The 24,510-nt window shown below is 43.6% G+C and overlaps 2 protein-coding genes across 3 annotated transcripts; one reads left to right on the top strand and one right to left on the bottom strand.

The window, feature by feature from the left end:
• The first annotated feature begins 1,084 nt into the window (after positions 1-1,084).
• Positions 1,085-9,576, top strand: LOC106605529 (Krueppel-like factor 10). The gene is made up of 4 exons (XM_014201274.3): positions 1,085-1,269; positions 5,558-5,806; positions 5,970-6,831; positions 7,150-9,576. The coding sequence occupies exons 1-4, from the start codon at positions 1,228-1,230 to the stop codon at positions 7,419-7,421; spliced, it is 1,425 nt and encodes a 474-aa protein (XP_014056749.2). The 5' UTR covers positions 1,085-1,227; the 3' UTR covers positions 7,422-9,576.
• A 5,426-nt stretch (positions 9,577-15,002) lies between these two features.
• Positions 15,003-24,293, bottom strand: LOC106605528 (antizyme inhibitor 1). 2 transcript variants are annotated; one of them, XM_045718582.2, is made up of 12 exons: positions 24,085-24,293; positions 21,799-21,921; positions 20,037-20,432; positions 19,414-19,587; positions 18,872-19,044; positions 18,607-18,741; positions 17,680-17,761; positions 17,476-17,550; positions 17,083-17,245; positions 16,788-16,903; positions 16,326-16,540; positions 15,003-16,052 (listed from the first exon to the last, which is right to left on the bottom strand). In XM_045718582.2, the coding sequence occupies exons 3-12, from the start codon at positions 20,136-20,138 to the stop codon at positions 15,938-15,940; spliced, it is 1,350 nt and encodes a 449-aa protein (XP_045574538.1). In that variant the 5' UTR covers positions 20,139-20,432; positions 21,799-21,921; positions 24,085-24,293; the 3' UTR covers positions 15,003-15,937. The 2 variants fall into 2 exon arrangements, with proteins under 2 accessions (XP_045574538.1, XP_045574537.1); XM_045718581.2 differs by lacking the exon at positions 24,085-24,293 and adding an exon at positions 22,703-23,010.
• Positions 24,294-24,510: the final 217 nt, after the last annotated feature.

The raw sequence follows: 24,510 nt of genomic DNA, 5'->3' as shown, positions 1-24,510 counted from the left end.
CAACTCTCCTGTTGTTGGAAACCAGATATCAAAACCAGATAGTATATATGCAATGTGGTCTCAGAGCATTTCGTATTAATCTGTATCTGTTTGTAAATCCGAGACAATCCATTTAGTATGATATCTTACGTTTCGTATGGTATGTGTTAATTTGTGGATGTCCATCATCCATTTCAAACGATATGTTATGAATTACAATTTATATGATATGTTATGAATTGCAATTCATACAACATGTTCCGAATTTGCAAAATGTACAATGTTAGGAATTTGCTAAACGTATGATATGTTACGAATTCCAATTTGTTGTGTCTAACGTTAGCTAGGTGGGTACTAACGCCAACGTTAGCTAGCTGGCTAACGTTAGCTTTAGGGGTAGGGGTTAGGAGTTAGCTAAAAGGGTTAAGGTTTGGGAAAGGGTTAGCTAAAAGGGTTGTGGTTAGGGGAATGGTTAGCTAAAATGCTAAGTAGTTGCAAAGTAGCTAAAATGTAGCAAAGTTGGTAATTAGCTAAAATGCTGCAGAGATCCATGATGAGTTTTGAACACACAACCTTTGAGTTGCTAGATGTTCATGTTATACACCTACCCAACCACCCTCCTTCTGTTTTATGTAACCATACCAAATGTAATATATCATACAAATTTGGTATCCTGGATTTACGTTTACTATATTATGTCTGGTCTATGAGACCTGTCTGCTATATAATATTGGATTTAGTCTTTATAAATCAAGTCTTCTTGACTTTAAAAAAATGAATGTTTAAAAAAATATAATAACAATATCAGGTGTGTAAACGAATGTAATATAATATAACAACTAATGTATACAACTGATGTTGTTCAGTAGAATGAAAAAACTGAGATCTTTCAAAATTCGACAATTCGTCATGTTAGGGGTTTTATGTGACTCACTCAACTCGGAAAAGAGGATTCGCAGCGGTATTTTCACACGCTGATGCTGTTGTGTACCACGCTGTTTCCACGGACCACATCAGCCCCTGATCACGCGTTGATTCTTCTTCTATTGGTTCCTGTCTAGTACATATTTGTGTCTGATTGGCTCAACGTAGAGACCGGCCCCTCTGTATCCACTGTATTTGAAATTATGGCTGAATGGAACTAGAAAAGGGAAAAGAGAAACATATATTGTAACATTTACCACAAGTCCGACTGTCACATCACTTCATTAACACAGTGAAGTTACATTCGATACATTGTCTTCGAATATGAGAAAATGTATGTCGTCCTTTGTCGAGCACCACAACAATGTAAGTAGCTACAATCCTAATTCTCACTGAAGTATTTAGGAAACCACTAACGTTAGGGTGATGTTGGATGATGAAATTTTCTTTAAAAAAAAGTGCATCTATCTCTTTGAAATACGTTTAGAATGTAAACAGAACTTTTTGATATCTGTTTAGTAATGTATTTTATTTCTTTATTTCACCTTTATTTAACCAGGTAGGCTAGTTGAGAACAAGTTCTCATTTGCAACTGCGACCTGGCCAAGATAAAGCATAGCAATTCGACACACAACAACACAGAGTTACACATGGAATATACAAAACATACAGTCAATAATACGTAGAACAAAAGAAAACAAAACGTCTATATACAGTGAGTGCAAATGAGGTAAGTTAAGGCAATAAATAGGCTATGGTGGCGAAGTAATTACAATACAGCAATTAAACACTGGAATGGTAGATGTGCAGAAGATTAATGTGCAAGTAGGGATACTGGGGTGCAAAGGAACAAGATAAATAAATAACTAAAGTATGGGGATGAGGTAGGTAGATAGATGGGTTGTTTACAGATGGGCTATGTACAGGTGCCGTGATCTGTGATCTGCTCTGACAGCTGGTGCTTAAAGCTAGTGAGGGAGATATGAGTGTCCAGCTTCAGAGATTTTTGCAGTTCGTTCCAGTCATTGGCAGCAGAGAACTGGAAGGAAAGATGACCAAAGGAGGAATTGGCTTTGGGGGCTACGAGTGGGTGCTGCTATGGTGACCAGTGAGCTGAGATATGGCGGGGCTTTACCTAGCAGAGACTTGTAGATAACCTGTAGCCAGTGGGTTTGGCGGTGAGTATAAAGCGAGGGCTAACCAACGAGAGCGTACAGGTCGCAATGGTGGGTAGTATATGGGGCTTTGGTGACAAAACGGATGGCACTGTGATAGACTGCATCCAATTTGTTGAGGAGAGTGTTGGAGGCTATTTTATAGATGACATCACCGAAGTCGAGGATCGGTAGGATGGTCAGTTTTACGAGGGTATGTTTGGCAGCATGAGTGAAGGATGCTTTATTGCGATATAGGAAGCCAATTCTAGATTTAATTTTGGATTGGAGATGCTTAATGAGTCTGGAAGGAGAGTTTACAGTCTAACCAGACACCCAGGTATTTGTAGTTGTCCACGTATTCTAAGTCAGAGCCGTCCAGAGTAGTGATGCTGGACGGGCGAGCAGGTGCGGGCAGTGATCGATTGAATAGCATGCATTTAGTTTTACTTGCGTTTAAAAGCAGTTGGAGGCCACGGAAGGAGAGTTGTAAGGCATTGAAGCTCGTCTGGAGGTTAGTTAACACAGTGTCCAAAGAGGGGCCATACGTATACAGAATGGTGTCGTCTGTGTAGAGGTGGATCAGAGAATCACCAGCAGCAAGAGCAACATCATTGATGTATACAGAGAAGAGAGTCGGCCGGAGAATTGAACCCTGTGGCACACCCATAGAGACTGCCAGAGGTCCGGACATAATAAGTGGATGTTGAGATTTAGTTGAATTTGAAGGACAGTAGATTTGAGTCCCATCGCATCTCTCTACATAGCCTGTGGGAGGGGGCATGGGACTGTTTGTATAAGCAGCACGCCCTGTGCATCTGCTGGGTAACTGTGTAAAAGGCCAAAGTGCTGGGAAACACTTGCCGATCACTCACAGTTCACAAAATTCTGAACTTTGATGGGGGAGACACAAATTCTGAACTCCTCATGAGGGGCCGCAGTGGTTGGCGGGTCTGCGTACCCACATCCATACCCACACATGCAGTCAACTGATTTGAGCAATCAATCCATTTATGCAGTTAAATGACTGAACTCTCTTAACTATAGTAAATGTATTATACCATTAGCCAGGGCTGGCCCTAGCTTTTTCGGGGCCCTAAGCGAGCAAAACATTTTACTTGTTTACTTGACAGCAGAGATACATTTTTTTTGTTTTAAAGTTCATTTATTGCAATTCTATACATTTTGCCATTGCACATAGGGGCTCCTGAGTGGCACAGCGGTCTATCTCAGTGCTAGAGGCGTCACTCCAGACCCTGGTTCGATCCTGGGCTGTATCACAACTAGCCGTGATCGGGAGTCCCATAGGGTGGCGCACAATTGGCCCAGCGGTCATTGTAAAATAACAATTTGTTTTTAACTAACTTGCCTAGTTAAATAAAAACATAGAGTAAATGTTGCAGTTTTAAAGCAAGTTTTCTGCAATTCTACACAGTTCTCATAGGGCAGAGAGAAAATGTTGACATTTTCTAACAAATTTCATGCAGTTCTACTCATTTTGCCATGGAGTGGAGAGACATTTTAGCAGTTTGAAAGTGAATTTCCTGCAATTCTACACAGTTTGCAATGACTAATGCTATGTTTATATTATATCTGAGTGACAGTGACTAACAAAATCAATGGGGGCCCCCTGGAGGTTAGGGCCCCTGGGTACGTGCCCTCTGTACCCAGTTGGTATTCGGCCATGATTACTATGTTTAGATAGTTGGCTAGACTAACTTACCACTCAAAAAATTGTTAGCTGACATTGCTAATTGAGTGACTGTCAGTGACTGACATATCAAGAGAAAAACTGCTGATGCACAACCAAATTTAGAAATTTTACCATGATCCATAAGCCTACAAATAGGCCAGTTGACAATCCCTGATTTACATGTTCTGTTAGTATTGGTGGACAAGTAAATCAATTATGTTAGGTATCTAAAGATTTACTGAAGTGTATAGAGAAAAGATACTGGTACAGTATGAGCATTGTGTTTATTAACCAGCTGAAGAATAATGACAGTTGTTCCAATCATCATTTTCTTTGCTTCTTTATGGACGGAAAAGTAATTGACAAAAATCATTTCATATTTCACTTTAAACTTTTGATATTTGTAATATCACCTTTCAACTAATGTCTAATGAGCTTGTATGTCTTTGGAGAAAGGATAATTATGGATCACAGGGACTAGGTACAGTGGGGGGAAAAAGTATTTGATCCCTGCTGATTTTGTACGTTTGCCCACCTAAAAAGAAATGATCAGTCTATAATTTTAATGGTAGGTTTATTTGAACAGTGAGAGACAGAATAACAACAAAAAAATCCAGAAAAACGCATGTCAAAAATGTTATAAAATGATTTGCATTTTAATGAGGGAAATAAGTATTTGACCCCTCTGCAAAACATGACTTAATACTTGGTGGCAAAACCCTTGTTGGCAATCACAGAGGTCAGACGTTTCTTGTAGTGGGCCACCAGGTTTGCACACATCTCAGGAGGGATTTTGTCTTCTCCAAGTCATTAAGGTTTCGAGGCTGACGTTTGGCAACTCGAACCTTCAGCTCCCTCCACAGATTTTATATGGGATTAAGGTCTGGAGACTGGCTAGGCCACTCCAGGGCCTTAATGTGCTTCTTCTTGAGCCACTCCTTTGTTGCCTTGGCCGTGTGTTTTGGGTCATTGTCATGCTGGAATACCCATCCACGACCCATTTTCAATGCCCTGGCTGAGATAAGGAGGTTCTCACCCAAGATTTTCCCCCTTTTTTCCCCTTCCGGTGATTGCCAACAAGGGTTTTGCCACCAAGTACTAAGTCATGTTTTGCAGAGGGGTCAAATACTTATTTCCTCATTAAAATGCAAATCATTTTATAACATTTTTGACATGTGTTTTTCTGGATTTTTTTGTTGTTATTCTGTCTCTCACTGTTCAAATGAACCTACCATTAAAATTATAGACTGATCATTTCTTTGTCAGTGGGCAAATGTACAAAATCAGCAGGGGATCAAATACTTTTCCCCCTCCCTTTTCCCCCCCAAAAGTAGCGCACTGGGCCTCAATAGCCCTGTATCAGGGATGCTGGCCCATGTTGCCTCCAATGCTTCCCACAATTGTGTCAAGTTGGCTGGATGTCCATTGGGTGGTGGACCATTCTTAATACACACTGGAAACTGTTGAGCGTGAAAAACCCAGCAGCGTTGCATTTCTTGACACAAACTAGTGTGCCTGGCACCTACTACCATACCCCGTTTAAAGGCACTGAAATATTTTGTCTTGCCCACTTACCCTCTGAATGGCACATATAAACAATCCATGTCTCAATTGTCTCAAGGCTTAAATGTCCTTCTTTAACCTGTATCCTCCCCTTCATCTACACTGATTGAAGTGGATTTAACAAGTGACATTAATAAGAGATCATAGCTTTCACTTGGATTCACCTGGTCAGTCAATATCATGGAAAGAGCAGGTGTTCTTAATGTTTTGTACACTCAGTGTATATTCCTTTATCTGTTAACAGAGTGACACCATGGAAGTTGATGAGCTGTACTTTCCTGGCAGTCAGAACCATGAAGAGTCCCAGTGTCCCCCTATGGCCGTGGGAGACATGGAGGCGGTGGAGGCTCTTATGTTCATGAACACCCACTGGAAAGCCAGGACGTCCAGGAGCTTCAAGCATAGACAGTTCCGACCTCTGACCCCTTCCTCTGACTTCTCAGAGGATGACTCTCGTCTCTCACTTGACCCGGCTGAGGTCCGTGAGTCTCTGGTAAATTTCCTGCTATACTTGTGTGTGTTCTCTCAAGTTCTGTCACATACATTCACTGTGATAATCCTCCATACTAAGTGAAATGTAATAAATATCACCTCACACAATGTAGAGATGATATCGTTTTGTAACCACTTCAGGTTTTTTCCCCCCTCCGTCTCAGTGTATGACCCCGCCATACAGCCCGCCAAACTTTGAGGCCATTCACAGTCATCCTGCTCCAGAGACAGTACAGACCTCCTGGTGCCAGAGCCATAACCCACAGCCAGCACAGCAGGGCTTGACACAGCCACAGATGGTCAGCCAGCCCCGATCACAGGCCACCAGTGTGATCCGTCACACTGCAGACGCACAGCACTGCAGCTGGAGCATCTGTCCAGCCGCCCCCCTGGAGCACAGACTAACCCAACCCCTGCCTCCCCAGCCCCAGCCAAGCCCAGACAGCATCAACAACCCCCTGGCAGATAGGCTATCTGGCAGGGACTCCAAAGGGAACATGACACCCCTTGACTCCTCTGCTGAACCGGCTGCCATCCAGGCTCCGGTTACTGTGACTCTGCCAGCCTCTGTTGGTAAATTCCACCAACCTACATCGGTGTCCCCTGTCAACTGTAGGGTTTCTCCTGTTCCGGTTTATTGCCAGATACTACCTGCTGTGCCAATTGCAACGAACAGTCATATTTCAATGGCTACCACCACCATGGTGGCGGCAACCAGTCACCAACAACAGTCAGCAGCAGTTGGTCCTCCTTCAGTCTTCTTCATGGGCGACCAGGTGACAAAGGGCCCTATCATCTTCTTGGTTCCCCGGCCAGTTGTCGGGATCCAGCCGTCAGTGCTGACATCTGGTGGCACCAAGCTGCCAGCCATCGCCCCAGCGCCAGGCTTCACCTCAGTGGTCCAGCGGAGCAGCCTGCAGCCCGCTGAGGTGTCCAGAGTCCGCAGCCATATCTGCCCCCACGAGGACTGTGGCAAGACCTACTTTAAGAGCTCCCACCTCAAGGCTCACATGAGGACTCACACAGGTAAGACAGGGCTGGTGGGGAGTCTGGTTTAAATGTTACAAATTCAGGTAGTGGCCTTTTTGTTTACAAGTAACACAAGTATTACATATTGTAGGAATAACAACATAGCTTATCTCCGTTTTTTTTTAAGTTAGTGTTCTTTTCTTTGGCTTCCTCTTGCTACCTTATTAGTGCTGTAATTGCACTAAAGCCACAACGTTCAAAGACCACCTTACATGCCGTAATAACAAGATCAGGTAATCACCCTCTTAGCCTGTATGGCTGACTGTGTGTGTGTCCTGCTGTAACACTAGTCTTTCCTCTATGTGTTCTGTTCAGGTGAGAAACCTTTCAAATGCAGGTGGGAAGGCTGTGAGAGACGCTTCGCCCGATCCGATGAGCTATCACGCCACCGTAGAACCCACACGGGAGAGAAGCGTTTCGCCTGCCCCATGTGCCACAGCCGCTTCATGCGTAGCGACCACCTGGCCAAGCACACCCGTCGACACCTGGCCACCAAGAAGGTGCCCTGTTGGCAGATGGGAGTCTGTCACAGCGGTGATGTTACACATGCAGTGTTTTCGGCACCGTTCCTTCATCCTCTACCCTGAATAAACTCTTCAAATCAAATGTATTTGTCACATACACATGGTTAGCAGATGTTAATGCAAGTGTAGAGAAATGCTTGTGCTTCTAGTTCTGACCATGCAGTAATAGCTAACAAGTAATATAACCTAACAATTCCACAACAACTACCTTGTACACACAAGTGTAAAGGAATGAATACGAATATGTACATAAAAATATATAAATGAGTGATGGCCGAACGGCAAGATGCAGTAGATGGTAAGAGTACAGTATATACATATGAGATTAGTAACGTAGGGTATGAAACATAAAGCGGCATTGTTTAAAGTGGCTAGTGATACATTACATCAAGATGGCAAGATGCAGTAGATGTTATAGAGTACAGTATATACATATGAGATGAGTAATGTAGGGTAAGAGAACATTATATAAAGTGGCATTGTTTAAAGTGGCTAGTGATACATTTAATTACATCAATATGCAGTAGATGGTATAGCATACAGTATATACATATGGGATGAGTAATGTAGGGTATGTAAACATTATATAAAGTGGCTAGTGATAAATTGATTACATCAATTTTTCCATTATTAAAGTGGCTGGAGTTGAGTCAGTATGTTGGCAGCAGCCACTCAATGTTAGTGATGGCTGTTTAACAGTCTGATGGCCTTGAGATAGAAGCTGTTTTTCAGTCTCTCGGTCCCAGCTTTGATGCACCTGTACTGACCTCGCCTTCTGGATGATAGCGGGGTGAACAGGCAGTGGCTTGGGTGGTTGTTGTACTTGATGATCTTTTTGGCCTTCCTGTGACATCAAGTGGTGTAGGTGTCCTGGAGGGCAGGTAGTTTTCACCCGGTGATGCGTTGTGCAGACCTCACTACCCTCTGGAGAGCCTTCCGGTTATGGGCGGAGCAGCTGCCGTACCAGGTGGTGATACAGCCCGACATGATGCTCTCGATTGTGCATCTGTAAAAGTTTGTGAGTGTTTTTGGTGACAAGCCAAATTTCTTCAGCCTCCTGAGGTTGAAGAGGCGCTGCTGCGCCTTCTTCACCATGCTGCCTGTGTGAGTGGACCATTTCAGTTTGTCCGTGATGTGTACGCCGAGGAACTTAAAACTCTCCACTACTGTCCCGTCAATGTAGATAGGGGGCTGCTCCCTCTGCTGTTTCCTGAAGTCCACGATCATCTCCTTTGTTTTGTTGACATTGAGTGCGAGGTTATTTTCCTGACACCACACTCCGAGGGCCCTCACCTCCTCCCTGTAGGCCGTCTCGTCGTTGTTGGTGATCAAGCCTACCACTGTAGTGTCGTCTGCACACTTGATGATTGAGTTGGAGGCGTGCATGGCTACACAGTCGTGGGTGAACAGGGAGTACAGGAGGGCTGAGAACGCACCCTTGTGGGGACCCAGTGTTGAGGATCAGCAGGGTGGAGATGTTGTTACTTACCCTCACCACCTTAAAGACACTGTAGAATAAGCTGTTTCTTCATTAGATGGGAAGGAACTCATTCACTGTGATACTGCTCACTGAAGACTTCAATGCACATCAATGCAATTAATTACATGTTGAATTTTTAAAAAACTAAAGTTGTTCGACATGTTTAAAGTTTCTTGACTTACAGTTTCATATTTCATTCAGGTCCACTTGAGATTACGTTGTTATTGGCAGTTTAATGTGTGATGAATGATAGCAGGGTTTTACTCATTTACATTAAGTTTGATCAACTCTTACTTGTTGAAGATTATACAAATATTATTGTTTACAACTGTGCTTTAAACTACTGACAAGACAAGATCAACCTCTTTGCATGTGGTTGTAGTGGTGGCAACTGTCTGCTCTTTCTGTGGCAACCTCCAAAGTGTGGAACAAAGTACAGAAATGTAGAAGTCAAATCTGTGAACAACTAGAGCCTTAAATAGACTCTTTCTGAGTCTCTGAGCCTACCAAATAAGTAAATTACCATTATGGATAGCAAAACTATGCTTAACTATTAGATCTTGTACATTAATTGTTTTTCTACCAAGTGAATGTGTTCAATACACTGTATATTTAATATTCATGAGAATTGTTTGGCCAAAGAAAGAATGTTAGAGAAAAGTTTGTATATTTAACTTGACTAAATTATATACATTTTCATTGTTTTGTTACAGGTGAAATAAAATGTGTAAAACTTTACTAGTTTGTTGTATTTGTGTTGAATTCAAATCAAATGTTATTTGTCACATCTGCCAAATACAACAGGTGTAGACCTTACTTTGAAATGCTTACTTACAAGCCCTTAACCAACAATGCAGTTCAATAAATAGTTAAGAAAATATTCACTAAATAAAGTAAAAAAATTATAAAGTAACACAATAAAATAATAATAAATGAGGCTATATACAGGGGGTACCGGTACCGAGTCAATGTGCGGGGTTACAGGTTAGTCGAGGTAATTTGTACATGTAGGTAGAGGTAAAGTGACTGCATAGATAATAAACAGCAAGTAGCAGCAGTGTAAAAACAAAGGTGTGTGTGGGGGGGGGGGGTTCAATGTAAATAGTCCGGGGGGCCATTTTTTAAATTGTTCAGCAGTCTTATGGCTTGGGGGTAGAAGCTGTTAAAGAGCCTTTTGGACCTAGACTTGGCACTCCGGTACATCTTGCCGTGCGGTAGCAGAGAGAACAGTCTATGACTTGGGTGACTGGAGTTTTTGACAATTTTTTGGCCCTTCCTCTGACACGCCTAGTATATAGGTCCTGGATGGCAAGACGCTTGGCCCCAGTGATGTACTGGGCTGTACACAATGCAGCGCCTTACAGTCGGATGCCAAGCAGTTGCCATACCAGGTGGTGAAGCAAATGGTCAAGATGCTCTCGATGGTGCAGCTGTAGAACCTTTTGAGGTTCTGGGGACCCATGCCAAATCTTTTCAGTCTCCTCAGAGGGAAAGGGCATTGTCATGCCCTCTTCATGACTTTCTTGGTGTGTTTGGACCATGATAGTTTGTTGGTGATGTGGACACCAAGGAACTTGAAACTCTCGACTCGCTCCACTACAGCCCGTCAATGTGAATAGGGGCGTTCGGCCCTCCTTTTCCTGTAGTCCATGATCATCTCCTTTGTCTTGCTCACGTTGAGGGCGAGGTTGTTGTCCTGGCACCACACTGTGAGAGGATATGTGTTGCGTTACTGAACTGAGGGGTATACTACAAAGCAAGATAAAGGAGTTAGCCAGCTAGAAAAATAAACTTGAAATGGGCATGGTCTAATTGACTCAACAACCAATAACACATACACTACATGACCAAAAGAATGTGGACACCTGCTTGTCGAACATCTCATTCTAAAATCATGGGCATTAATATGGAGTTGGTCTCCCCTTTGCTGCTAAAACAGCTTCCACTCTTCTGGGAAGACTTTCCAATAGATCCCTCAAATCTCGACCTCGCAGCCACTTCCACTGGTTTCTTGTCATTGTTCCCCTCTAATCAGGAACTGATTTAGACCTGAGACATCAGGTGTGTGCGATTAATTATTAGGTAAAACAGAAAACCAGCAGGCTGCGGACCTCATAGAGTAAGAGTTGAATAGCAATGCACTAGATGTTGGAACATTGCTGCGGGGACTTGCTTTTATTCAGCCACGAGCACTAGTGAGGTCGGACAATGATGTTGGGCAATTAGGCCTGGCTCGCAGTCGGCGTTCCAATTCATCCCAAAAATGTTTGATGAGGTTGAAGTCAGGGCTCTGTGCAGGCCAGTCCAGTACTTCCACAACGATCTCGACAAACTATTTCAGTATGGACCTCGCTTTGTGCACGGGGGCATTGTCATTCTGAAACAGGAAAGGGCCTTCTCCGAACTGTTGCCACAAAGTTGGAAGCACAGAATCGTCTAGAATGTCAGTGTATGCTGTAGCGCTAAGATTTCCCTTCACTGGAACTAAGGGGCCTAGCCTGAACCATGAAAAACAGCCTCAGACCATTATTCCTCCTCCACAAAACTTTACAGTTGGCACTATGCATTGGGCCAGGTTGCGTTCTCCTGGCATCTGCCAAACCTAGATTCGTCCATTATAATGCCAGATGGTGAAGCGTGATTCATCACTCCAGAGAACGCATTTCTACTGCTCGAGTACAATGGCAGCGAGCTTTACACCACTCCAGCCGACGCTTGGCATTGCGCATGGTGATCTTACGTTTGTGTGAGGCTGCTCGGCCATGGAAACCCATTTCATGAAGCTCCCAACAAACAGCTATTGTGCTAATGTTGCTTCCAGAGGCAGTTTGGATCTCGATAGGGAGTGCTGCAACCGAGGACAGGTACGTTTTTTTACTCGCTACACGCTTCAGCACTCGGCAGTCCTGTTCTGTGAGCTTGTGTGGCCTACCACTTCGCTACTGAACCGCTGTTGCTCCTAAACGTTTCCACTTCACATTAACAGCACTTCCAGTTGATCGGGGCAGCTCTAGCAGGGCAGAAATTTGATGAAGTGACTTGTTGGAAAGGTGACATCCTATGACTGTGCCACACTGAAAGTCACTGAGCTCTTCAGTAAGGCCATTTTACTGCCAATGTTTGTCTATGGAGATTGCATAACTGTGTGCTCCATTTTATACACCTGTCAGAAACAGGTGTGGCTGAAATAGCCAAATCCACTCATTTGAAGGGGTGTCCACATACTTTTGTATATAAAGTGTATCTATGTTTAGCATTCTTAATGAACCAGAAAATCAACTGTTATTTCTGGTTGTTTATTAAAGTTAGCTGCCCAAAGCTCATTGATCCTGCTTTGTAGTATACTCCTCTATCTGGGCACGTATCTGTGTCAGTTCAAGGCGGTGTTGAATAGTAGGTGAGAGTTCACCGGAGTTTCCTTCCATTGAGAGGCATTCACTTTCTGTGTAGTGTAAACATACAACCATTTACTCAACATTGTTATCCTCAGTCAAAAATAGACAACACATCCTGTTCTATTAGAATATACACTCAGTGGACAGTTTATTGGGTACACCAGCACATTTCCCGAAATTGGTTTGCTCTTACAGAGACTGATTCATGTGGCCTGCTGTATAAAGCAGGCAGACAGGCATCCAGTTACTGTTCAATTGAGCGTTAGATAGGGCAAAACGAGTGACCTAAGCGACTTTGAGCGTGTTATGATCGTCGGTGCCAGACGCACCGGTTATAGTATCTAAGAAACAACTGGCCTCCTAGCCTTTTCATGTACGACAGTGTCTAAGGTTTACCAAGAATGGTGCGACAAACAAAAAACATCCTGTCAGCTGAAGTCCTGTGGGCGAAAACTGCTCGTTGATGAAAGGTCGAAGGAGAATGGCAAGAATCGTGCAAGCTAAAAAGTGGGCCATAAACAGGCAAATAACAGCGTACAACAGAGGTGTGCAGGATGCATCTCGGAACGCACAACTCGTCGGTCCTTGTCACGAATGGGCTATTGCAGCAGATGACCACACCGGGTTCCACTCCTATCAGCTAAAAACAAGAAGAAGAGGCTCCACTGGGCATGCAATCACCAACACTGGACGATTGAGGAGTTGAAAAACTTTGCCTGGTCTGACGAATCCCGGTTCCTGTTGCGTCATCCTGATGGCAGTCAGGATTTCGAGTAAGCATCACGAGTCTATGGCTCTGTGTCAATGGTGCAGGATGGTGGCGGAATGGTGTGGAGAATGTTTTCCTGGCACACGTTAGGTCTCTTGACCTTGCTTCCGGACAAGCTAAACACCTTCTTCGCCCGCTTTGAGGATAACATACTGCCACCGACGCGATCCGCTACCAAGGACTGTGGGTCTTCCTAATCCGTGGCCGACGTAAGACATTTAAGCGTGTTAACCCTCGCAAGGCTGCAGGCCCAGACGGCATCCCTAGCCACGTCCTCAGCGCATGTGCAGACCAGCTGACTGGAGTGTTTACAGACATATTCAATCTCTCCCTATCCCTTTCTGCTGTCCCCACTTGCTTCAAGATGTCCACCATTGTTCCATGAAGTGCTTTGAGAGGCTAGTTAAGGATCATATCACTTCTACCTTACACCAAGACCCACTTTAATTTTCTTACCGCCCCAATAGATCCACAGACGATGCAATCGCCATCGCACTTCACTATCCCATCTGCACAAGAGGAATACCTATGTAAGAATGCTGTTCAGTGAGTATAGCTCAGCATTCAACACCATAGTACACTCCAAGCTCATAATTAAGCTCGGGGCCCTGGGTCTGAACCCCTCCCTTTGCAACTGGGTCCTGGACTTCCTGACCGGCCGCCCCCAGGTGGTGAAGGTAGAAAACAACACCTCCACTTCGCTGATCCTCAACACAAGGGCCCCACAAGGTTGCGTGCTCAGCCCCCTCCTGTACTCCCTGTTCACCAATGACTGTGTGGCCACGCACGCCTCCAACTCAATAAAGTTTGCAGATGACAACATTAGTAGGCCTGATTACCAACAATGATAAGACAGCCTAAAGGGAGGAGGTGAGGGCCCTGGGAGAGTGGTGCCAGGAAAATAACCTCTCACGTCATCAAAACCAAGGAGCTGATCATGGACTTCAGGAAACAGCAGAGGGAGCACGCCCCTCTCCACACCGACGGGACCGCAGTGGAGAAGGTGTAAAGCTTCAAGTTCCCAGGCGTACTCATCACTGACGATCTGAAATGGTCCACCCACAGACAGTGGTGAAGAAGGCGCAACAGCACCTCTTCAACATCAGGAGGCAGAAGAAATTTGGCTTGCCCCTAAAACCCTCACAAACTTTTACAGATGCACAATTGAGAGCGTCCTGTTGGGCTGTATCACCTCCTGGTACGGCAATTGCTACGCCCGCAACCGCAGGGCTTTCCAGAGGGAGATGCAGTCAGCACAACGTATTACCGAGGGTAAACTACCTGCCCTCCAGGACACCTACAGCACCCGATGTCACAGGAAGGCCAAAAAGATCATCAATAACATCAACCACCTGAGCCACAGCCTGTTCACCCCGCTATCATCATGAAGGCGAAGTCAGTACAGGTGCATATAAGCTGGGACCGAGAGACTGAAAAACAGCTTCTATCTCAAGGCTATCAGACTGTGAAATAGCCATCACTAGCCGGCTTCCACCCGGTTACGCAACCCTACACCTTAGAGGCTGCTGCCACTTTAATAACAGAACACTAGTCACTTTAATGTTTACATACCGCTTTACTTATCTCATATACTGTATTCTATTCTACCGTATTTTAGTCAATGCCACTCCAACATTGCTCGATCTAATATTTACATATTTCTTCATTCCATTCTTTTACATGTGTGCATTGTTAGATACTACTACACTGTTGGAGCTAGGAACACAAGCATTTCGCTAAACCCGCAATAACATCTGCTAAATGTGTATGTGACCAATAACATATTTTGATACCAATTGATCAATGTTTCCATGCCCCAAAGAATTCAGGCTGTTCCAGAGGCAAAAGGGGTCCGACCCAGTACTAGATGGGTGTACCTAATAAACTGTCCGCTGAGTATGTTTGCGTATAGTGGCTCATGTTGCCGGTATAACAACGCTGTGAATAAGCAGTGGGTGAAAATTCCACATTTTACCAGCAAGAACAACAACATATACACATTATGATTCAGAGAGCTTTTATATTAATTTACTTTAGACAAAACTGGAGACCAATTCACAGATGTTGGACAATTCTTTCCACAGAGACATGTAAGGAAGAGGGATTTAAAAAACAAATGAAACATCAATGTTGCATTATGATAATAGTCTCAAGACGGTCTATATTTAGAGTGTGAGCACAAGCTCCCTATCAACGAGATGTTTGGTGAATGATATTCTGTACTCATATTGCTTGAGTCAAATAGAGTTCCCCTTCATCTGAGGCACTGTACTGTTATATGCATCCCAAATGACACTACTCCCTAGATAGGGATCTGGTCAAAAGTATTGCACTAAATAGGGAATAGGGTGCCATTTGGGATGCATCATTGGCTACTGTATGCCACCTTTTAAATACTGACTGATCATAAGTGCCAGGGGATCAGATATTCATAGCACAAAAAAAACAACCAACAAAAGCATAAATAAACATAAATATGTTTTAGCAAAGCATCCAAAAATGGCTTTAAAACATCAGGTTTTGTTAACTGCTCCACTTTGAGTAGGTAGACAATTGAATTTACAAGACTGGCAAAAGGAGACATAGGCAATATAATACATGTTTCAAATATTAACTTTTAAATTCCATTGTATGTATTTACTGTATGTAAACTGTAACCGCATGGGATACCCACACAGGTGGGAGTTCCATCCCTACAGACTCATCCATTTTGTTGCATACTATTTTACTGAATGTGGAAAGGAAGGAACACCTCCTTGAGAGATCCAACAACATCCTGTATAGGGCTTGTCACACCCCCCCCCCAAGCTCAATTCCTTATGAAATGAATAATAAAAAGCTTTTAGCCAGCAAGCACCATTCAGTCTTTTCCTCCCATTGGAATGTTGACCAGGTGAGGTCAGCACAGCAGAGACATGGGATTGGTTCAGCTAGCCTAAGCTGGGACCGACAGGGCTTCGTCTGATTGGCTGGAGTGGAGGAAGTAGGGGACCAGAGAGAAGTTCTTCATGCTGATGTCCTGGGTGATACCAGCGTCCTGCATCTCAAACCTGTCAACAACAAAAAACAAAGCTTGTTGAAAAGAATTCTACCAAAACAATATAGAAAAAAACAGCAGCAAAAAGTCAATGGCAGCACACAACTGTTAAAATAAAAATCGGTAGGTCCCAAATAAATATTAGTAACACTTTTCCAGATGGTGAAAGCACTTTACATACATTAAATGGGGGAAACTCACCTCAAACAATAAATCAAATCAAATCCTCAACAGCTCCCCATTTCAAACAGTGACAGTGCCAGCCTGACATTCGTCTGTCTCTTACCAGTCTCCAGTAGAGATGGTGTAGTAGACGGGGGGTCTGGGTGATTCTGTGAAAGTGGACGGAGGGCCCAGGCTATAGGCCCCAGCGTTGTTGAAGATCAGCCAGTCTCCCACACTGAGCTCTGGCAGCAGACACTGATCCACCACCTGGTCCAGCTCATCACCCGACGGACCCCACAGACTGCTGGCAAACACCGGATCCTCGGACACACCGCTCTGGAACATCCAGTGACACAGAGTCATTTAGAGAGACTTATGGGCCATGGTTATGAATAAATAGGGAATAGGGTTTCCATTTGGGATGCAGCCTAATATTGACTCCAGGGTGCTTGAGATAGGAAATTGAATTAAACTTAACTTTGCTTGGTGATGCAAAAATCACAAAAATGCAGAATCGTTGTCATTTCATGCATTTCACTAGTCATTTACATGCAGTTTACTAAGCCCTGAAGCCAAAACTCACCTTGGGCAGAGCCGGGGCTGGAATCACATTGTCTGCTAGCTTGCTAGTGAACGAGCCGTACACACCATCATTCATGTAGTACAGGAACTCTGGCTCATCGTTGGGAGATGGTTCATCTGTAAAGAGGTATGGCAGACAAGAGTCATGAGACACAATAGTAGAAAAGGTGTGTGCTGGTCTACTGGAGCATCTAGGTCTGCTGAACCACGTTTACTATAGCACTGATTTTGACCAGCCCACCACGGAAATGCATTTGACTTCATATGCTAGGTATTGAGAAGGTACTGCCACTGACCGTGATTGCCATGAAGATCCCGGGCGCCTACTTCCTTAGCGATGATGTTGACAGCCAGGGTGAAGGAGGAGGACACGTAGTAACTGCCAGGCTCTGCCATGATGGAGACGCCAGACGATGCAGGGAAGTACAGGTCCAACAACGGCCTGACTGCACTGTTAATCTGTTACCAGAGGGGAAAAAACAGTCAGCACCTTCAGCCTAACAGGCATTCTATAGAGAGTGCTTGTTCAAATTCAAAGGTAAGCTGTGTGAAGGCTTTCCTTTGAAAAATACATTACTAGTACAGGCCTGACGTCAGAAAGAGGGTGAAGTGGTTTGTGACCCTTGACTGACTGAGTAATCCATCTAAATCAGTATTATGTAACGAGCTAACTATTATACAATAGTGACCTGTTTCAGCTGAGTCTCTGAGCCATTGAATCCACCTCCAATATCCAGGAGTGTCATACTGAAGCCAATATCCTCCTGAAAACAACATTTCAAAAAGTCAACTCCAAAACTAAATATAACAGCAGGGTGGTTCATATTTCTGGCTGTCTCCTTCACATATTATGCACATTCAAAGTCCCATAACGTAAGCACTAGCTAACTCACCCCCATGTCAAAGACACAGCGAGCGTCAGACACTGCATGGCTGTAGGCCTGAGGGTCGTCACAGGAGCTGGGAATGTGGAACCTGAATCATGGGGATAATGATGACATCATGAGAATACCATATAATCAGGGATTGACTGAGGAACGTAAACTGAGCAGTTGGGCAAGTTGAGCCTGCTGAGGTCACCCAAAGTGAGAAAAAAAAGTTAAACAACATAACTGCTAAAAACTCCAGTAAACCTAAAACTGATTGTCTGGTTCATCTCCATTGTTTAAGTGAAAGACGGCCAATTTACAGCAGCCGAGCAGCTTCATTAGGCAGGTGATAAAAATAAAAAACTGAATTCCAGTAGCCAAGCGTAGGGGCTACAGTGGAGATTCTGACCTGCTTAACTGGAAGCTTGACGTGTGGTCAGAGCGCAGAGCGCTAGCCACTATGTCCTATTGATCTCGGCTGTGAGCTGCACGTTGAAATCTTGAAAATAGAACCAGAACGTAGTTCAGCTCGAGCAGCGCAAACCTCTTGGGGAGCCGGCACGCTTACAATAGGAGTGTCTCACACTCTACGAAAGTTATACGTCCAATGTAACAGGCTCGTAAAACAGATCTCTCTACTTCCTCCCTATTGTTACGTGACCGACAAGTTACAGCAATTTGGGTGTAAACAACTATTTTCAAGTGACCATATTCTTCAGGCAAACAAAAAAAATACTGCTGAATTGTCCAATGGTCAATCCCCGATGATACAGTAAAACATTTTCTCCTCAGGGTGAAAATAGTACTGGACTGACAGGCATACAATTCTGTTGTTTGCATACAGTTTAATTTATTAGCACTTAATTAAAAGAGAATAAAAAAAGAGAAAAACCTAGAATATAATAATGAACTCTGACTAGAGAGGAAGGGTGGCGTTGCAGGAGGACTCACCTGACCCCCACCACCTGCAGGCCCTGCTCTTTGGCGCTCTCCAGCAGGTGTCTGCAGTCCTTCAGCTTGGAGCCAAACGCCATGCCCATTTCATCACCCTCGCTGGAAGCCTCTGTGGCCACCTGCAGCAGCAGTCTGAGCAGAGATGGAGGGAGATGATCGTTTTCAGGTATTTCATATCTATAGCCATTGTAGTTGTATTGTAGAGAGTATGAAATATAGACTTTTAAAATAACGGTTTAATAACAGTTACATGGACACCTACTTGGCACGGGGATGGCAGCGAGCGATCTTGCGTAGTTCGGCCTCGTTGTCACACACCAGGAAGTCGATGCCGTTCTTAGCGGCGTACTTGATCTGGGAGAGCTGCTTACACACACCGCTGTAGATAATGTCTTCAGAGGGAACGCCATAGCCCTGCACAAGCTCCAACTCATACTGAAAAGACACAAAAACAACAACGTTGATATTACAGCTGTAAGTTGTGAAGGAGCAATGCACTGTGGCAGCGAGACATTTCTCCACTAGATGGCGCTCCTTCCTATTTTCTGTGAGTAGAGGCCAATCGACTTATGAAGCAGTTATAAAGCAGTAATTGGCCCAACAAAATAATAGTAATCAGAGCTGTGAGAAGCTGCAACTGATGTAAGCCAAGAATCTATAAAAACGTATTTAACTGAAAAACACATCCTAAAGCCATGGAAAAAGACCAGTATGTTAGTCTACACTAAAATGCAATTTGATCTGGACAGGTCTGTTATGCTATTGCAGTGTTATGACAGTAGTGGGAGAGAGCACTGCAGGCACCTTGCTGGTGCAGATGAAGCCAGTGCCGAGAGCAGCTAGGATCTCAATGACAGCCAGGCTGCTGTTGGCTTGGACAGCGTAGAAGGGACGCATCTGGGGCATGTGGGTTCGCCAGCGAACATGTTGCCTCATAAGGACCCCCAAGTCTGCCACGAAGAACGCATTCTTCTCAGCCTGAGAGGGAGAAAAAACATGACACGACAGGTTTACTGGCGCGCATGCTATGATGTCATTCACCTGAATCTGTCAAGTACACAATGACTGATTATTCTTACTGTCTCTCATCCAACACACAATTACATAAGAGCGATCCGCAACCTCATTTTTCCACTGGTGTGAAATGAAAGCATATAGAATGTGGTCAGCATTAAAGACTCATTAACTTGCCACTTCAACCAAGTGGGACGAGACTGGCACACAGTTTTACACAGCAGCATTGTACTTGTCACATCCTCAATCAATTTATTTATGTGGTGATTGCTAGAATTTATCAATCTATTTCTGGATTAGGCAATCAACTAATCTCATTTCCAAGGGCACAACTTCGATACGCTATAAAGTAGCAAGACTTCAAAATGTGCAAGTATTTTAATGTACAGAGAATGTCTCTTCACAGTACTTACCAGTGTTTGTTCATAAATGTGATTCTCAACCACATCGCTGAGGGCCGTGGCTCCATCCAGCAGGGCGACGGAGTAGTTTGGTTCGTCAGCTAGTCCCTTCATCTCAACTGTTGTCTGCTAATCTGCCAGTCATAAAGAATTATGCCTGGGTGAAGTGGTCTCTCTCTGATCCTCTGTGTGAAGTGGTCTCTCTCTGATCCTCTGGGTGAAGTGGTCTCTCTCTGAGCCCCTGGGTGAAGTGGTCTCTCTCTGATCCTCTGGGTGAAGTGGTCTCTCTCTGATCCTCTGGGTGAAGTGGTCTCTCTCTGAGCCCCTGGGTGAAGTGGTCTCTCTCTGAGCCCCTGGGTGAAGTGGTCTCTCTCTGAGCCCCTGGGGTCCTTGATAGTATGCAGCAAACTGGAAAACACAGGAAGAGAGGCAGTGTGAAATATAGCCCTAACTATTGAAGTGGATGGGGAAAATGAGTTCCATCTAATCATTACAAAAACAGGGGGAAGAAAAAGGGAATTATTTTACAGAAAAAGGCAAAAGCAGTTGGTCTACTTTTCTCTGCATGTTACACTTAGTTTGACCAGTTAAGCCTTTAGGATGGTTTGTGAACCGGCTGTGAACCAAGATAGTTGTGAGGGCAGCCAATCAGAGGTCGAGGTGGAAATCACGTTATGGGGCTGCGTATGGGAAGCCCTGGGTGTCTGGACAGCCACTGTGAAAACAAGATCTCTGGGGCATGGAGTTTGTTTACCTTACCATCAATTACTCCCGACAATTAGGATTAATCCCACTGGCAGTGACCCATAAAGGTTTCTTTTGATGGCATTATCTGCGTACAATACCAGCGGCATGGGATGTCAGATCTCTGCATTCGATAATGTTACATAATACGTCAGTCAGTAGAGCATTGTGGGCCTGGGTCTGTGGGCCTGGGTGTGTGCAGTGACACAATGTCTGGTTGGTTAGCCTCACAGACTGCAATGTCTGACGGCTGGACTGGACCAGAACACTGTCTGTGATCAGAGGGGTGCAGTGTCGCACAGCCAGGTTGGACTATTGTGATCATAAGGGTGCTGTGTATACCTGTCTCTGTTCTGTGGCTGGGAGCCTCGTATTGGCAGTTCAAAAACACAGAGACAGCTTCATGATAGCAAGCTGGAATGGCTCTAAGAACAGAACATCTCAGCAGTCTGAAAACACTGACAACACCCACTACAATTAACACAAATGATCAAAGGACACAAATGATGCTCTCTTTTTGGTTAATGCACAATTAGTTTGTGCAACTTTGAAAAATGCTTAACTCCACAGACCACCAACTTCATTGGGGTAAAGACTTGGGAGGAAATAAAAGCATATCACAAATCTAACAGTAGGCTTACAACATGACATACACAAAGAAATCAGAATATTTAGGTTACAGGTGAAGACGGGAAACATTGTGTTACAACTATGACTCATAGCCGAGTGGCCCCTCCTCTCTGTTACTGGATCTAACCAGTCACCAGTAAAAACAGGGACAGAGAGCATCAGATAAAAGTAGCACAGCACAACACTATGCTATTGTTATTTCAACAGTCACCACAAGGACATGTTTGGGTTATTATGGTGTCAGCGTGACTTGGACCCATATTCACAAAGCGTCTCAGAGTAGGAGTGCTGATCTAGGATCAAGGTCCCCCTGTCCATAGTGTTTTATAATTATTATGATCTAAGAGGCTAAACTGAACCGAGATCATTACTCCTCCTACGCGACCTGATGTCTACTCACATGGACGAGTTAGGAGATGGAGCTCCCCCACTATCAGCTAGGATCCCAAGGTGGCTCGGCGTTGAAGTCGAACGGCTCTCGGCGGAGAGCCGCCCCTAAGCCCTCTGGGTAGTAATTGTACACCTGCACAGAAGACAAGATACAGTTGAGTCAAGAGGAAAAAGAGGCAAAGCTGGCTCTAAGGATTAGATGAGATCAAATTAAATATTGAATGGGAAAGCAAGACATAGGTTCATTGATTGTTAGGGACTGGTGGTTTTCATAGCTATAACAGGTGTGATTTATTTTTATTTTTTAGGTTGTTATGGTTTTCATAATCCTAAATCATTTCTCAATTATGAATGAATGCAAGTGCCACGTTGTACCTTATATAGTCGAATATACTAAATGTTGTTAACTAAGTTCCAACCTCAACTAAATAGCTATTGATTCTACCACTGTGGTTTTCAAAGTAACAGCACTAAAATGTCAAAACAAACCGTCCATAGCTAGCCAGCTAACTTACATTACATGCCAACTCAGCAGGCGAACATTAGCTAACCCTGTGTGATAAATGGCTGTAAATAAGATTGCGAGTGCTAGTTATATGGCGTCTAAGGATTCGCTAGTTAGCTAGAAACACCCCGATAACGTTTTCAAATTAATCGTAGCTAATGTTAATTATCTAGCTAGCACAGTTAGCTAGCTAACTATGATAATATATAATAAACTAAAATAGCTAGCTAAATAACTTTGATGAATGACGACAATAATGACAGTCAGTCGTTAGCTAGTTCGTGCATTACCTAACTAGCTAACGTAGCTAGCTGCGGCTAACGCTAGCTAATTTCCCTCCTTAAACAGTTAACGTTAGCCACTTACCTAGCCAGTTAGCAAGCAAGCTAGGTAGCGAGAAGGTACTTACGTGAGAATAAAACCCAATATTTGGGGTGGATCGTTTTTTCCTTTTAGGTGGAATTTTCAAAGAGTGGCGGGGGCACTATAGGAAAGAAAAAATGCCATCAAAGCGGAGGTGCAGATCGAGATTTGAAGCTAAATCGAACCCTTTCGAAGCTACGCAGCGAGCAAAACTGCCGAAGTCGAGAGAGAGGAAGAAACACAGATAGAACAATGAGACAGATATTTCACCGGATGTATAAATGTGAAGCATTCGCTTGGCGTTTCCACTGACTACCAAATCTGGTAGTGAGAGGAAGCCCAGCGGCCAGCATTGGGAGAAGATGGAAGGAGATGGATTTTGGCCGAAATTCTGCTCATTTTCTCATCGATTAAACATTTGATCTCAATACAGTTTTCTGTTCCCAAAACTAGAATCTGTTTTGAACAGAGTGGAACAAGTTTTGTAGACTTTTCCCTTTGTAAAAGTTTTTAAAAATCGTTTTGCTTATAAGGAGTGCAAAGGCGAATTGAGTTATTGCACACGCGCACTTCATACAGTAGGAGTTCCCTAACGGAAATATGCAGACGTATGCTAGCACAGGAAAATAGGATCTCGCTAGGTTGTGCTTGGCTCTGCCCACCTCCTTGCTTGTTCTGCCCACTATGACTCATTTGTTCCTATTGGAAACGACAGGCTGTGGTTTATCTTGGTTTGGTTATAAAAATCTTTGGAAAGAAAGGGGAGCGGAAAATGACGTCAGATGGGCGGGGTTTTCGAGCTGTCAAAGCAAATGAGAGTGGTAGGCAAATTGGCTTGTATTTTATTTCTAAGCATTATTTAATTTTCTTCATGTATGATATCTAGTTTTTGTGATAATATATACAATTATACCTATGCTATTAATATGCTGAGAATTATGTTTAATCAAACTCATATTATTTATTATTTGTATTTATTAAGGATAAGCAGTTTAAATGAGCAATCTGCGATTGCTACATAAAATGTTTGTTACTTTTAAATGAACGATCTCTACCTATCGATTATTGAAAAATAACTCATAAATGCCTCATGAGCTTAGTTCAACTGCCTTACCCTATCATAACCCGAAATATAAGCTTGTTTACCACATGTTTTTTAAACAAACACTGTATAGCCTCAAAAGTCATTTTTATATGGTCAGACCATTTATTTCATCCATAGCTCTGTCTATGAATTTTATTTCTCCAGCCCCATTCCTCAGCTATTTACCAAAACAGTGGCGGGATAGGTGGATTGTTATTGTTTGAAATGCAGATTTCCCCTGTAATATTATATTATTTATATTATTTTATATTATATTCAATTATTGCCAGAATAGACTACTATGGTTCTGAGAATGTAATGTCTCAATCAGATAGTATTGTTACCTTGGTTACGTCTTCACGCTTTTTCCCATGGCGCGGCGATAAATGTAAATGTTGTCCACAAATTGTCACTGGTACTCCTATCTTGTATTCTGGCAACACATGCTTCAAGTTCAACAGAGTGAAATTAGATTGCAGGTGTTTTAACAACCTCAGCCTTGTCTGCCGAGAGTTTGTGAAGTTTTGCTTCCCTCTGAAGACGCAAAGGAGTATATTACCCACAGATGAATTTACACGCCACCCTTCTTGCCTATTGGTGTAGAAGGAGGTCTATTCCAAATTGGAAAAACTCAATGAATGTAATTTCAGACAGGGGGACTGAGTACCTGCAAATTGACTCATTTGACAGGTTTTGTTTTTATCTACCTGTTGACTGTTGTCTCAATGATAACTTGGTTATGTAGGTAATGTTACATTTTGTTGTGATGT

Source organism: Salmo salar, chromosome 05 (assembly GCF_965601325.2).
Source record: "Salmo salar chromosome 05, fSalSal1, whole genome shotgun sequence".
Lineage (NCBI taxonomy): Eukaryota > Metazoa > Chordata > Actinopteri > Salmoniformes > Salmonidae > Salmo > Salmo salar.
This window is presented reverse-complemented; position numbering and strand designations above follow the sequence as displayed.